At 36.0% G+C, this 16,263-nt stretch overlaps 1 protein-coding gene across 2 annotated transcripts; it reads left to right on the forward strand.

Annotated features, from left to right (window-relative positions):
* The first annotated feature begins 979 nt into the window (after window positions 1-979).
* On the forward strand, window positions 980-8,425 carry LOC115928457 (acid-sensing ion channel 4-B-like). 2 transcript variants are annotated; one of them, XM_030995653.1, is made up of 6 exons: window positions 980-1,710; window positions 2,484-2,595; window positions 3,831-3,884; window positions 4,994-5,165; window positions 6,686-6,777; window positions 8,246-8,425. In XM_030995653.1, the coding sequence occupies exons 2-6, from the start codon at window positions 2,586-2,588 to the stop codon at window positions 8,350-8,352; spliced, it is 435 nt and encodes a 144-aa protein (XP_030851513.1). In that variant the 5' UTR covers window positions 980-1,710; window positions 2,484-2,585; the 3' UTR covers window positions 8,353-8,425. The 2 variants fall into 2 exon arrangements, with proteins under 2 accessions (XP_030851513.1, XP_030851514.1); XM_030995654.1 differs by lacking the exon at window positions 6,686-6,777.
* Window positions 8,426-16,263: the final 7,838 nt, after the last annotated feature.

A 16,263-nucleotide genomic window follows, 5' to 3' on the forward strand; every position in this document is an offset into this window, starting at 1 on the left:
AGGACGTCATACGTAGCAGTCCACTATGTCGACGTGCAAATCTAAAAGTCCCTATTGTGATCCGCTACTGCAAAAATCATTGTGCTGTAGGAGTCTCCGAACAGGGATTTTTTTACTTCAGGGACCAACATAAGATTTATTAATGGTCTCATAATTTAAATCTATGAATACACCCCCTCGTTGGACGAAATTAGTTGAAATAATGCGGTCAAAAAGAAATAAAGTTTCCTTTTGTTTTCCCGCTTAATTTTACCAATTATTTGTTGATCCCTGGCATATTTGGTATTGGTACCGAAAAAAAGAGAAAAGCACGAAGATGTCAAATATGGCTATATATGGCGGTCTTAAATAAAAATGTAGTGAACGTGTACATGGGTTTTGGTGTGAAAATGAAACCGAATTCTTAACTTTAAACTTTAATACCTCGTAATTAACTGTCGGTGATTAAAAGCACGAAAAACGCAATAATTGCAATCACTTCCTTTCTATAAGGTATCATACTGAAGGTGATTTCTTACTTTATCCAGTGATAATAAAACTTTGGTTTTCCATTACCCCTTAAAGTGTTAGGTTTGCCATAGCAGGTCCCAAATAGCTCGGGATACGGAATCCGATGCAATGTATCCTGTGAAGAGGGACTCCCAGGTATGAGGAACAGAACATCTAGAGAAATAAAGGGGTGTACTTGAACGAAAACAAGGCATCCATTGGCGATATCCCTCTTTTAAACCACTTAACCGTGAACTGAAAAAATGTCGCGCACTGATAGATTTAAAACCATGAATAAGAAACTCAGTTTATCATTGTCAAATGGTTGGTTGAATGTCTGGCATTTAATTTTCTTTTCATGAAAACGCAGATTTAATAAAATTATAGGATTTCCCGGCCAAATTCGCGAGTTTGACATTCAAATTAATTTGTCTTGCGTTCAAATTCGACGGTTTTAGTGCAGTCAGGTATATCTCTGGTTTATATTCCCTTTTCTAGTTTTCAAATCTATGGAATTTTTGTTAGAATCTACGTATGTTTCATTCAAATTAATGAACACATCTGAGAGAGGTGTCTAGATTTAGACATCGAAACTGTCACATAGGTAAATAATTTTGAAGGTGTCACATAACTCTTTTCCGATAATACGCATCTACATAGGAGTTACTCTTCCTCTTTATTCACGTATATGAACTCAAAGAGCATCGGAAAGCCTTCGAAAAGTGAAACTGGGAAATTCAGGTTGATAAAAATTACTTTATTACCAGCCTATATATACTTGACTGATCTCTGCGAAGTGTCTAACTTTTGTTTTTTTTAAGTGGCCCAACTATTGTGGAGCGTGTAAGCAGCGCTTTGTAACTGCAAGGAAAAGGCGCTACATCAAATATCTTTTGGATTGGATTGGATAGAATGCATATAAAAACGTAAAGAGCAAGAGCCAAACGCCAAAAATAGTATTGCCATATTTAAATGAACTCGATCTTCAAAGGTGATGGCGGAAGGATTAAATAAACCGTTTCCACCGAACATCGGCGCATCGGTTGCGCAGTCAGTTGATTTTGGCTTGGCAGGTGCTTCATTGGCTGAGAATGCTCACCAGGTGGAATCACCTGAGATCAAGAAGTCCAGATGGTACCTGCTATCTTCATCGTTACATCATGCCATAGGGGTGGCAGGGATCAAGTTTATATTCAATGGCGATAAAATAAAAATAAGGAGGTAAGTCGCACTAATTTAGACCTTGTAACAATTATTTAACATATAATCCCCCTAAACAGTCCTCAAATAACTAAAGGCATTGTTCTCACATTAAAAGTGTGGTGTGATTTACACGGAACTAGGAATGAGGTAGGGGGTACCCCAACATTTTTGAACTAGTACCTAGAAGAATGCAGTATAATGTTGCTATAGTTTAGTCAATAAAGGACACATGTCCAAACTTAGATGCAAATGACAAGTCGAAAAAACATGAATTCTAATTTATGCTAAGGGATACTATCCATGATCATTATTAGTTTAGATTTTGAAATGAATACAGAAGTTTCGTGTTTGAATTCAGATATATTTTTCATTTATTGTTTTATTTATTATTATCATTATCATTATTATTAATATTATTATTGTTATCATTTTTAATATCATTATTATTATTATTATTAATGTTATTATTATTATCATTATCATTATTACTGTCATAATTATCATCATCTATATCATTATTATTGATTTATATTTTCATTATTATTGTTATTCATGTATGTTCATGGTATCCTGTAATACTGGTAAAGCACGTACCCACTTTATCAAATGGAAAATATCTTTTCCATCAGAAGAATCCTAACTAAAAATATGTCGATGAAACGATTTAAAAATGAAATTGATGATAAACAGATGTTTGATATTTATTACAGTGTTGATTTAAATTATTTACTGTGTATCTTCATACATGCTTTTTACGTGCCATATATTTTTTGTGATGGTATCTCAAATAGGAAACCAATGCGTCAGGTATTCAAAGAAACCTGTTAACACCCTTTTGGATGTGGAATATGTTGATCTGCTAGACTGTCCATCAGTCGTTCTCTGCAACTACAATGCTTACAGGTAGCTTTTCTTTATAAAAGCGGACCAAAATTGATTCGAATTTCATGAAAAGACATGAAAATCATCACCAGAGATGAAGCCTTTAGTTTATTTAAACGTTTTGAGTTTAATAACAAAAACACCAAATGTTATGGTTCTACGTGATACATCGTCATCTTTTACGATATTATTGAACATGTTCAAGAGGGATTGGACAGAGGTATACAAACTGAATGGATAATCATCCGATGCGACGTTTCTATATAAATTATGTACAGAAGAGTGGTATTTAGTCTAGATTCTAATGGATATTGCACAGGACTACTAATCCCCTGGTACGGATTTGTCTGGTACCGATAGTCATCGCACAATCCGATTGTAATTAAACAAAGATGTATAGTACCTTGCTGATGATTCTAGGACACCTAACCCCTGGACGTCCACCCCCGGATAACCACCCCTAGTCAACTACCCCGACGATCCTTTAGGACAAATACACCGGACAACTATCCTATGGGGTAGTTGTCTGGTGGGTAGTTGTCCGGGGTATAGTTGTCTGGGGGATAGTTGTCCGGGGGGTTGTCCTGGGGGTAGTCGTCTTAGATGGTGGTTGTCCTAGGGGTAGTTGTCCTAGGGGATAGTTGACTAGGGGTTATCCGGGAGGTTGAATGATCAGGGGGTAGGTGTCCGGCTACGCTTGCTTATACAAGTACTGAACAAGTGAGGAACTGAACACATTATGGGATGTATGAAATATTCTGAACCCTATATAACTGATGGTACAACAACAGTGAATACATACTCGTATTATTGTTCAGCTTTGGGGCTTATTACTTGTGTAAAGGCTTAATAAAAAATCATTTGTCCTTCTACTTATGATGCGCTATTGTCAAATAGGGTTAGAACCGTTGTAAAAGAACCCAGTAGCGGGTGTGGTGACTCAGTGGTTAGAGCGCCCGTCTCATGAACGGGAGGTCGTGGGTTCGAACCCCGGCCGAGTCATACCAAATACAAAGATTGGAGGAGGGTAGTAATATTCCCCCTCTTGTCGTCGGCTGAATCCGCCCCTTGGGACACGGTACGAATGTCAAAGGTTATCATAATCATATAACGTATTGACGACGGAATTAAGAATGCTTGATTAAGTTACACAATATATATACAGTTTATAGTATAAAAAGCTTTGTTTATGAAGACAACTTATGGCATTAGCATACATAGAAATAACAGCTGTAATCTATTTGAATATTACCCAGGTCCTGACAGAGAATGCAATCCACTAGAGATAGTGTGCATGAATAATGCAATGGGTAAGTACATCCTGGCGTGTTCAACTTCCCTCCTCCCACCGAGCTGTAATGGTGATTTTTTTTAAAGGGTATCATCATATGAACAGGTTGCTCAACATGCTTAATTGCCATGTAATTAATAACGATCTATAAAAAGAGGATCCAGGTATACAAATGCTGAAAATTGCAGAAAATATAGTAACGGATATCTTACAAGTTCCAATAAAAAAAGCAAATGTATTTCCTTAAAGACAGTGGTCTGACCACTAGCTGTGTTTAATGAAATAAATTTGCGATTCAGCCACGAAGCTTTACTTGAATACCCTTATACTATACAAACGTTATTTTGAAATTATAGTAAATGAGCCATTCTTGTATAAACCGAATTCTTCATGCCTATGCTGGGGATGTGATGGCGGCAATTTAAAAAAAAAATAAAACCCCGGATGTATATTCTGTTTATCGAAGATGTAATGCATGACTGTTGCATGATCTCGAAATAGTCCCCGGGAAATATTATGATGGGATGAAATGACCACCCCTCACCTATTCAATGGCTCTGAATATCTGAATAGAGCGATCAATCCATGCTATTGTTCAAGTAACTATCATAAGTGTTTATGTTCATACACGTTTTGTATGTAATTATATATTTTTATACGGAAAAAACCCAGACCCAAACCAAGAGGAGATTAAGAAAAAAAAAATATTAAGCATATCCATTTATATAAATACACTTATTTATAATATAATCATTATTTTGTAAAGCCCTTTTACATGTAAGGTCTCACAGTACTTTGAAGTGTTCAAACTAATTAGCATATTATTAGTGTTATTATAGTGTTATTATAGGCATAACAATCAATGATCTAAGAAGAATTTTGAAAGCATTTCAAAGAAGACAAAAACAAAGATTTGTTTAAAGAACACTTTGAGATCAAAGGCACCCAATGAAGAAGAATGACGAAAATGTCGTGACAGGATCATTCCACTGTTGGGGTGCAGAGGACAGAACGAAATATGAAGATCATCTAAATGAGCATTGATGACGTAATGACCTGAAAGAAACCATATTCTATTCACAGCTCATTCTTTCTCCAAAACCTGTCATTTTTGTTTCTGTGCTATAGAGGACTTCAATTCGAAGGCCACTGCTGCTTGCCCATGCCCCCGACCATGTGACGTTGTTACGTATGCTACCACGGTATCACAAGCCAAGTTTCCGTCAGACTTTTACAGTAAATTTCTTGCAGAAACACTGACTGAACGGCGGAATAGATCTCTTAATGCTGCCTATTTCAGGTAAGGATTGCTACTGCTTGTAGTTTGAGACCGGAGTCAGTACTTATAGGACCAATTTTTCGTCTGTGAAACACACAAAATAATGCAACAAACAAAAAAGAAGATCGATATCCAATAGACCGTTTTCGTATTTCAATGCATATGTCTTTGTGAGGTGCCTCCTGGCACCTACCTGGCACCAACTACTAGTAAAGTAAGCAGTTCGCATGTTGACTATTGAAATGCAGTTATTCGTAACAGGTGAATGAAATGATTCCTATCGAGGCGCTTCACACAGACGTATGTATTAGGTTACATTACGAAAATGGTCTATTCCAGACGTCCTAGTTGAGGAAATGCCCACTGGACCGAAGTTTTGACATATTTTGAAGATTCAGGAAAATGTGTTTTATCTAATTTGTTCACACTTTTCTTCTCTCGAGAACCTTACGTTAACTGCCATGAAGCCCATAAATTTCGCATTGTTGTTATAAAAACATTCATATATCACTTCTACTGCTACTACTACTACCACTACTGCTACTTTTAGTAGCATTATTATTATTATTATTGTTACTATAACAATAATTTGTTATACTTATTGTAATTATTATTATTATTATAATTATTGGTATTATTATTATTATTATGAATATCTTATTTCTATCTTTATTCTTAATATTTATCCAAACAATGAAGTCCTATAGGAAGGAGATCCATTAATAGTTTGATAACAAATATATAGGTCTATAATCATGTTTTTAAATGTATTCTTCTATTCTAACGTAACATTTTATCCTCTTACCCCAACCGGCAGACTAATGACTACTAGAAAAAACATTTGTATCTAGCAATTGTTTACGAAACTCGGCCTCTTCCGGAAATCGAGCAATAGAAAGTTTACCCCAACCAGAAATCTACGCTCAGAGTTAAAATTTAAAAAAAAATGTTTAGCGTCCTGCCTTTTTAAAAAATAGGAAGGAGGAGGCCCTTTTTTTTCTCAAAATGGCCGCTCGGTACATTTTCCCTGACAGTTGGCTATTTTTCAAGATGGCCGCCGGCATTTAAAAAAAAAAATCAGAAATAGATCATTTTAGCAGGTCATGTTTTTTTTCTTAAAAAAGAAGAAAAAAAAGAAGGCGACCCCAAAAAAAGGAAGCGGGCGGGGACGCCAAACATGAATATTTTTTTTACATGGCCTTATATGTTTAAGTAATATGGAGCTCGTTCATTCTAGGTAGCAGCAGCTGAATTATGGAACAGAATACCTGGTATTGTGGTGAGGCAGTCACAGTTGATCAATTCAAATACAGACTGAATAAGACTGATGACTCATCCGTTCACCAGCAGTTTTCCTTAGATCTAAATTTAGTTGGTATCTCATTTGAATGGTATCTTGAAATTATTGCCTAATTCTACCTCTTCCTTATTCTCCATAGTGCATCGCGACTGAAAGGTAATGCACTATACAATAACCGTTTGTTTTTATTATTACGAATTAAAATCTTTCCGTTTTGTATTACCTCTATTCTTTATTACAGCAACAGTATGTGTCTCATCAACATATTCTTTAATGAACTGAGTCGGCAAACAAACACTCAACAAGAAGCTTATGGGTTTTATAGTCTTCTTTGTTAGTCTGTAACACTCAGCTTAAAATAGCTTTTAAAGATATAATCAGGTTGTTTGATTTGTTTATTATTATTTTTATAATAAATTCTGCTATTAAAGGGAACCAAAACCTTCATATTAAGTTACTTTTATTATAAAGTTTAAGATATTTGAATAAAATCATTGAAAATTTGAACAAAATCGGGCAAGGAATAAGGAAGTTAAAGCATTTTGAAATGACTAGTCAGTAGTCACTAGAGGGCGATATTCAATTTGATGACATCATTTTGTGGACAACTCTCCATGCCTTTTGTACTTCAAATTTCATGTTTTACTTCTTTCTTGTGATTGAGATAATCTACTCCCCTAAAAGCAAGGTATAGAATGCAAAATGATATTCCACTTCACATGTTATGAAGTCGGATCAAGAACACAAATAAATACGAAGAAAACGAAGGAATTGTGAAATTTGATGTACAAAAGGCATGGGGTGGTATTCTCATAAGTTAAGCCGGGACTAAGTCCAGACTAAACAAGAATTTTAGTTCACACTTCTATGGAATGCTAGGTTTCATCTTTCTCCTTCAATATTCATGACAAAGATAATCTACCAAAAACTTTGTTGAAATTCAGTTCATACTCATATTATCTTTTTCTTCCCATTTCATCGCAAAATTAATTTTTTGAAAACTCTTCATTGAAGGATTAAAATAATCTGTACAGGGTAAATTAGTTTGCAACAGGCACTCCATACAAGTGTGAATTAACTAAGTATGCGCTAACTTAGTACGCGCTACCGGAATACCACCCATGGAGAGTTGTCCACAAATGATGTCATCAAGTTGAATTTCGCCCTCTTAGTGACTAGTCATTTCAAAAAGCTTTAACCTTCCTTATTCCTTGCCCGATTTTGTTCAATTTTCACTGATTTTTATTCAAATATCTTAAACTTGACAATAAAAGTAACTGAGTATGAAGATTTTGGCCCCCTTTAAACTTGATATAGGTTAAATCAAAACGTATATTTCACAATGAAAATACTGTAATCAATGCATCAATTGCACTATTATATTGAATTTCATTTGATATAATATATTAAGGACATATTCATTTCACTCAGGACTGCATGAATTATACACAAACTTCTCAAACGTTGCTTCCTGAGTAAGGGGCAAGTACATACATCCATGACAAATAGTGTTTTACTGTTACCTCTGAAATAAGGGTCGCTGTCTCCCTTTTTTTAAAGCTTTTTAAACCCTCCATCAGATACAAAGCATTTTAGATGTCATTCCTAATCGAGTAAAGCTTTGAGTTAAAAGATTTTCAAGTTACCGTGAGCAGCGACTTTCAATCTGAGTTCAGTGGTTGCGTATGCTATCAGATCAGTTATGCCTTCAAACTTTGTTTGAATTGTTCCACTTTTATTTTTGCTTGATTACCAAATCTTTGTTTGCCCCCCTTTCCATCCCTTACCTGACCCTAATTAGGTGACATCGGTGGCTCTCTTGGTATGTGGATAGGAGGGAGTATTCTTACCCTCTGCGAGGTTCTCGACATCATTGGTTATTCTATACACAAGGGAAGATCGTCTTAAAGCGACACTGAACTTGACTGAAGTGATGAACTTTCTGCCCTAGCATACTGTTCAGAGCCATCTATACACAGAGTTTGGCCAATCCTTTCGAGTTGTACACAATATGGCGACTACTGCTTTATTGGGCAAGCACAAAACAAAAGAATATACGCCATGTTGTGACCCAGGGAAACCAAGTTGGCTAAACTTTGTATATAGATGGCTCTGGTACTGTTCATTGCACAGCGTCATCTCATGGTCAACTTGCCAACAGTGCGAAACCCAATACCTAATTTCCCATTCGCAGACACATGACTCGACGCGAAAACAGTGTAGCTAGGGAAGCAGCGAATTACGGGCTCATAATACTGCTGCAACTTAACTGAGATGGCGCTATAGGGGATTTTGAAGTATACGATTGTTTTCATATACATGTACATGTATAACCAGAAAACTGTACAGATTTGCGTCGTATGTAGTAAAGGACTTATACATGACACTTTATAAAGCAATCACTATTGTATCGAGAAAGCCTAGGTATTTCTCCCAGAATCTTTTAATGCGAGTCAGTAAGAAACCAAGGGAAGGTCTTGACTGGAGGAAGCATTACTTTCTCCAATCTTAAAGATAATTTGTCTACAATGTATGAGCAAGAATCAATAATTATAGGCTGGCCAGGAGCCCGTCTTCAAAGGGTCACTCCAGTTCATCCAAAAGATTTGACACTCCCTTGGAAACAGACAGACAGACAAACGAACACCAAAGCCTTTTGCCCATGCAGCCCTAAAATCCTCGGGATTTAGAGAAGAATCATTTTTACATTAAAACATTAATGACACAACTGAGAAATGTTTGACTTAGTTCAGTTCAATTATCAGTTTAATCAAAGTGTAGTCTTGTATTTTTAAGTTTCTTTCAAAGGCGAAATGTGGTGTCGAATAATTCTTTGGGTTATTAACAAATTTTGAAATTATATTGCTTTCTCAAAAGTAGCCACAGGATATTGTAAGGCTTATGTAAGCACACCATTTTACTTTCTTCACCTGTTTGGCAAGGCATACTGAAGGGGCGGTTTGGTTAGGTATCTTGGCTATGTGAAAGCCATGCTAAAATTATACGATTCATGTGTTATAAATGAGTAGTTGTAATAAATGTAGTAATATATGTACGAGTATGGAGTTGTAATAATAATGTGGTTGAAAATGCAACTTTGTTTGACGATAACTCTTGTCGATGTCTATGGCGGAACTTATTATTTGTAATAAGCTCTGCATTTATACAAATGCAGTATCTATTCTGAGTTGTGATTATGCTCAGTGACTTATCGATTCATATGCAGCCAAGATTATTTAAAAGCCAATTAGTTACCATTTGGTGATTGTAATATAAGAGGAGTAAAACAATCAGGCAATTGTATAATGCTACTTCTTTCTGCCTATACCTAAGAAGCAGGTTATAACTAAACACGATCTGTGATGCACTGGTATAAAAAAACTCACCACGACATTTACGTATCTGTGTAACCATATATGTTAGATGGTGAGATGGTAGTGTGCTAAGATTAAACAAGGAGTTATAAATTAATTCTTAGTTTAATCATGGATCCTACCAGGTAAATGGTCAACTTTGTATATTGTATTCTAGTTTAGCTGAATAAAGAAATGGATCTGAACTGTCAATTTAAGCAACTTTTGTTCGGAATCTATTCTTTATATCGTACGTAGCACACCAATTGAAACAAGTACTAGGCCTACTTGGCGATGTGTGTGCAGGCAGCACAGAAGCTAAGTACTACTCAACTAATGCAATTCTACAATCATCATAAAAGTATATGGCGCCAACTGGTGGTATAATTACATAATCATCGTCATCGAGAGAGGTTTTCTTTCCATATATGACGGGAACTATTGCAACATTTTCACCCAACATGTAAGGGATCATTTGCCCGCAATCGTATTGGCGAAAAAAAACCCATCTGGATGAGAAAGAAGAGGGAGAGAGAGAGGAAGAGAGAGTGGGGGAAAGAGAGAGAGAGAGAGAGTGAGAGAGAGAGAGAGAGGAAGAGAGAGAGAGAGAGAGAGAGGGGGGATAGAGAACAAGAGAGATTACAGGGATAGTGGACATTTTCAAAAAATTCATTTCCATCTTTTGGAATGGCAATTTATTTCTGCTCTGTGGCTGCAATTTAAGGTGTATTTTAATTAATACACCAGTCCAATTACAATCATTTTTGCATTACCCTTTTAATGTGAGTGTAATTGTCTATATTATATATGTAAAAGTAACAGCTACATTCGTGGGAGCATATAATTCACAGGTCTCTCTGAGCTTCGTGGGAACCCGTCATACAACTATTAACGTCATAAATGTGGCATTCCATGATACTTTATTTAATTTTTTAAATTTTGGGGTGTTATAGAGAATGAGCACCAGCCATACTTGGCAAGACGATTAAAAAAACCCACCCACATCCATGCTGCACCTCTGTGACTCATTTTAAAGAGATATGTTTTGTACTTTGTACACCGTGAACCCACCTACATAGTACATTCATAGTACATTCATGTGACTCACGGTGAAGAATATGAAAGGTTTTGTACTTTGTACACAATGAACAGCTACCTGAGAAAAAGGGAGGGTAGTGTAACAATTTTATTTAGAATTACATTGTTGCCAACGGAGTTAGAATAATTTGCCTTTATCTCTTTTCATTGAACGATTGAGACAATATGATACATTCTTGACAGACATAGCTTATATCTTTTCGGAACCTTATTGATCAACCAAAAGAGTTATAGAGATTGACCAAATATAGCTCTGGGAAGATATAAACTTTATCGATGACAAATAAATCATTTTCCCCCAATCATTTCATGAACAGAGGCATGAACAAATTATTCTAACTTAATGGGCAACAACTGTATCACATCCAGGGACCTATAATTATGTCAATATTAGCTTAGGTCTTATCCTTGAACCCATGGCCCCAAAATTCTGTTACGAGACGATTGCCAATTTTTTTTGAAAAGAATTGAATAGAAAAGTTTATAAAGCTTAGGCTTTTCACATCGTTCTGTAGGTGAAATGAGGAAGTCTATGCGATCAATTTTGTACCGCCGTTTTATTTATGTATTCCAAATTGTTGACATCATCATAACATGTTTAGAAATTAATTTTGAAGGGGAAGCCCACCCTCATATCAAGGCGTTTTCAATAAAAGCAGACAATTTGGGAAAGACGCATATCGACATAGTTGGGGCGGACTATGGATTGTCATGTGAGGGGGAAGGGCGACCCGACAGTAATTTTATATTAAAGAAAAATGATTTGATGATCTAAGCTGGTCCCCTGAAGTAAGAAAACAAAAGTTTATAATATGAAAACAAGAAAGGGTTTCAGATTATTTTCTCCATATTGTTATATCCCTCAAAACCTCTGCGAGCCCTACCTTGCCTTCGCAGTGGCGGTGAGACCATTATCTTTTCCTTTCAGGTTTCTTAACTTGTAACCTCCTAATTAGGTGTAAGGTATAACTTCTGGTTTCGGTACATCACCTACGAAAACACTTGTACAATATTGTTTACTTAAACACAAATTATTATAACTTTAACGCAAATTTATTCTAATTTTTTTTTGTGTTATCGAGTTGTTTGTTCAAAGTGACTGAGCTGAACTGAATGGAACTGATGAACTGTGCTGTTTATTTGAGAGAGGAATGGGTCTTATGTGAAAGAGAGAGGGAGATGGATAGAGAGAGAGAGAGAGGAAGAGAAGGAGAGAGAGGGACTGATGGAGAGAGAGAGATGGAAAGAGAAGGGTAGAGAGAGAGAGAGAGACAGAGACAGAGACTGATGGAGAGAGAGAGAGAGAGAGAGAGAGAAGATGCCGAGCTCCAGATACCAGATGACTCTATGTTTTAGGATCAGTCTATGACCAACATGATCCCTACATGAGAAATGGAATGGCCCGGTAGGGTCTGGCGAATAGCTGGAATCCGCGAAAGTTCATGATTCCCCGTGGGGGCTTGGCTGTTGTTGGTGGCTCGAATTCACAAAGGAGGTTTGTCGACAAACCTTGGTTTTCGTACGTCATATGACGCGTTTTACGCGTTTTTTACAAACCTGGTTTGTAAAGAACAAAAGGAGGTTTGGCGAAACAAAAGGAGGTTTGAGCTCAAACCTTGCTTTGTGAATTCGGGCCATTGTGTTTGTGCTGTGTTTTTGTTTAGGGAGGGGGGGGGGGGGGGGGAGACTACCAACCTTTTTTCTCCACATGTTGGTCAGCCTATGTACCAAAGTTCATATGTCCTCTTTATCGACCTCCACTGGATCATGCCATTCCTCTATCTTTCCCTCTTCGAATGAAAATAATATGAACCACCATCCTGTAATGATAGTAATAAAAATAATCATAATAACAAATAATAATAATAATAATAATAATAGTAATAAAGTCTTGTATGGCGCTAGTGTTTGCACATTGCCACTCCTGGCGCTCCATTATCATGGCTTTAGCACGACTGCCTTTACAGCACTTGAGCATTTTAAGTATTTAAATCCTGGAAGGTACCCGTTTACCTCACCTGGGTGGAGTGTGGCAACTGTAGATTAATATCTTGCCAAAGTACTGCGATAGGGATTCGAACCTACCACTTTGTGGTTCAAAGTCCAGATAATTATTTACTGGACCACGACACCTCTTTAAACAAGGGGTCGCTTGAAGGGGGTTGGGGGATGATTGATGTAGAACCCCCGAACGAAATTTTATGTCGACAAATTTCTTCATTTTAGAGCTTTAACATACATATTTAATACATGTGTACATATAAATAATATTATATTTTTTCCCTTGTGATTGTCAGCAAATATAACCCGACACCTACAATTTAGAATATTGTATAGGGACGTTAGATAGTATATCGTGCAAACTGCAAAACTCCGTGCGGGTGTTTTTAAAGGGTGATCTTGGTACACTATCAGCAAACAAAAGAAAGAAGGTGGAAAAAAGACAGAAGGATATTTTAGTGTAGTAGATCGGCGATGTGGTGTGCATTTTCATTTCTAGATCCAAGATACTCGTGTATAGTATTTGAGATACAAAATTATCGGTTGGCATTTCGAAACCTCTCATACTTTTTAGAAGAGAGGGTAGGTTTTGAATAAAATGGTAAAAGAGGGGCGTTTCACTCTAAATACATTTTAACTTTTTCGCCTTAGTAAGGGACTTATTTGAACATTTTCTGCTAAATAGGTACCTCGTTAAAATCTTGGAACCATTCATAACTTGTCTGAAGACACATTTATTCAAAATTTCTTTTGATGATTAACTCACTCTGTTCACATTGATTTATATTTCATATGTATTGTAATATTTCATATATATTGTAATTAAGGTTTATGTGTAATTTTTGTTTTGTTTAATATGTGTTGATCATTGTATTTTCTTTGTTATAGCGCTAAGATACTTCGGTGGTAAGTGCTTTATAAGCACCGTTTTTATTATTATTATTATTATTATGTGTAACAACCGTGTAATACAGGCAGGGCACCATACAGGCATTCACATGTCGTACACAATGTTGTCTACCTAAACATACCCTCACATATGCGTGTCTCAAGTTCACGCTCTGTATGGAATTCAATAGGGGAAGTATGCTAACCGCCCAACCCAGTCTTCATAACGTTCAAGGCCGAACCATACCAATAACATTCATGTTAGATACCGGAAAGGCAGTATCACTGCACATCTGCTTTATATAGCGTGTTCTTCATACTCTACTGCAGCCATATTATACAGGTGATTCTTCTAGGACATCATGTTTTGTTCGACTATCAGCCGTCTCTTCCTTTGCCCTTTGGCAACAGTGTTGATACTCTATGCTGCTATATCGGTAAGTACAACTCCACCATTGTCGGGAAACAATGCTTATACCATTCTTCAGTTTGTGTGTATGGCAAGGATCATAATGATGATCAATCTAAGGAAAACATGTGTCAACGAATAAGAGCCAAATAGTATCGTTTTTAGGATATGCTTTTACTGACATAATATTAAGAGATAAGTGACGATGATATTGAAGTGTTTCTCCGACCCCACGTGTTACTTTATGCTGATTGCATCATAATAATGGCTGGATCTGCTGAAGAGTTGCAGTCTGCCTTATCTGCTGCATATTAGTACTGTGAGCTTTGGAAATTGTTTGTTAAAGGTAAAGACCAGTAATGGTCATGCGATTGCATTGTGAAAGAAACGTTGTGGAATCGATCAGAAAAGGTTGATCATCTAGCATCTAGCATCTGCAAGGTTTTGGAATCATGAAAATGATAAGAAATTTGGCCCATTCTTCGTAAAGTTACAAGCACTATACACAGAAAGATGTATATGGGACTACCCTATATCTCTCACAGACCATGAGAGAAACAAATTTACCAAATATATGAATTAGTAGGCGGTTTCCCGGCAAATTTGTTATCATCATGTATTAGTCAAAACATATTCTTTCACATGATTGGTAATGAGAGCTTCCATTTCATTTTTTAAAATTGGGGCGTTTCCAATACTGGTCTTTACCTTTAATGCCAGTAAGACTACATTTTTAAAAATTTCTCGCGAGGGAAAGTTCGTTAATACCCTGCATCTACTTTGGTGATAGTTATAAGATTGATTGTGTTGATGAATATACTTATCTTGGTACTACCTTTAACTATAATGGTACCTTTTGTAATGCTATAAATAAGTAGGTTTTACTCAAGCCAGGAGAGCCATGTTTCATCTTTCTTGTAAAGCTAAGAAATTGTGGTTACCAATTGACATTCAATATGAGCTCTTCGATCAATAATAGTTGTTCCAATTTTATTTTATGGGTGTGAATTGTAGGGGTTCGAAGACTGTATTGAAGTGTTTTTTAGGAAGTTTCTCAAACCCTGCTTAAATTGAACCGTGGTACTGCAAGTTATATATGTATATGGCGAAGTTGATAGATTTGTTTTAGCTAGTAAAGTGGAGAGGCGTATGATAAATTTTTGGGCGAAAGTTACTCATTGAAAGAAATTTAAACTGTCGTGTACTATTTACAATTTGTTACGCAAAATATATGATAATTGTTATTTTGAATCGAATTGGATTACAAAATGAAAAGTATCTTAGACCTGAGCGGAATCTCAAATTTATTGGTAGAAATACCCCCTTAAACATAGAATGGGTGAAATCATCTATTGATCGTAGATTAAATGACACTGATTTGCTAAAATGGAATGAAGAAGTTAGTATAAAATGTTTATGTTTCAATTACGGGATTTTGAAACAGGAATTTGGTATGGAACAATATCTGTTACAGTTGGATTTTAGTGATAGAACATCTCTTTTAGTAAATATCGATGTGGTAATAGTAAGCTGCCCGTCACTCAATGTCGTTATTTGCCAAGTCAGCCTCTAGTCAGCCTCTAGAATTGTGTTCCTTACGTCATCCCGAAGTTATGTACAAGGTGGTGAATTCCATTATTTTATCTTTTATCCAGCTTTTGATAACATTCGTAATATGTACTACATGTATGTTAAGAAATATTATCACAGTAGACCTAACATCAAAATTCACCAGTTGTTCAATATAATTTGTGTTAAACAGTTAAATAATCTTTCTACATTCTTGTAAAATCAATACGTCGAATTTTGGAATTTAAAAAAAAAATTATTTTCCCCAAAGCATTAGTGACCCTCGGTTTCTTCATGCACATGTATATATATATAATAGATTGTATACATTTTAAATTTATTATAGCATTAGTATACGTGCTGACAATATTTGTAATATAAGATTTATAGTTTAAGTCTATTTTTGGGGGTCGTTGTTCATTTGTTGAAATCTTGCCTTCACTTTATTATGTGTTTAGTTTGCTACCAAAGAACCCCTCTTTAGTAAGATACATATATGCT

The sequence above is a fragment of the Strongylocentrotus purpuratus genome, unplaced genomic scaffold, assembly GCF_000002235.5.
Source record: "Strongylocentrotus purpuratus isolate Spur 01 unplaced genomic scaffold, Spur_5.0 spur5_scaffold_3, whole genome shotgun sequence".
In the NCBI taxonomy this organism is placed as follows: Eukaryota; Metazoa; Echinodermata; class Echinoidea; order Camarodonta; family Strongylocentrotidae; genus Strongylocentrotus; species Strongylocentrotus purpuratus.

Bases quoted from the DNA above. Each gene is read 5' to 3' on its own strand.
- LOC115928457 (XM_030995653.1), top strand. The intron at 5,166-6,685 runs GTAAGGATTGCT...TCTTTATTACAG, and splicing joins CTTAATGCTGCCTATTTCAG to CAACAGTATGTGTCTCATCA. The intron at 6,778-8,245 runs GTTAGTCTGTAA...GACCCTAATTAG, and splicing joins TGGGTTTTATAGTCTTCTTT to GTGACATCGGTGGCTCTCTT.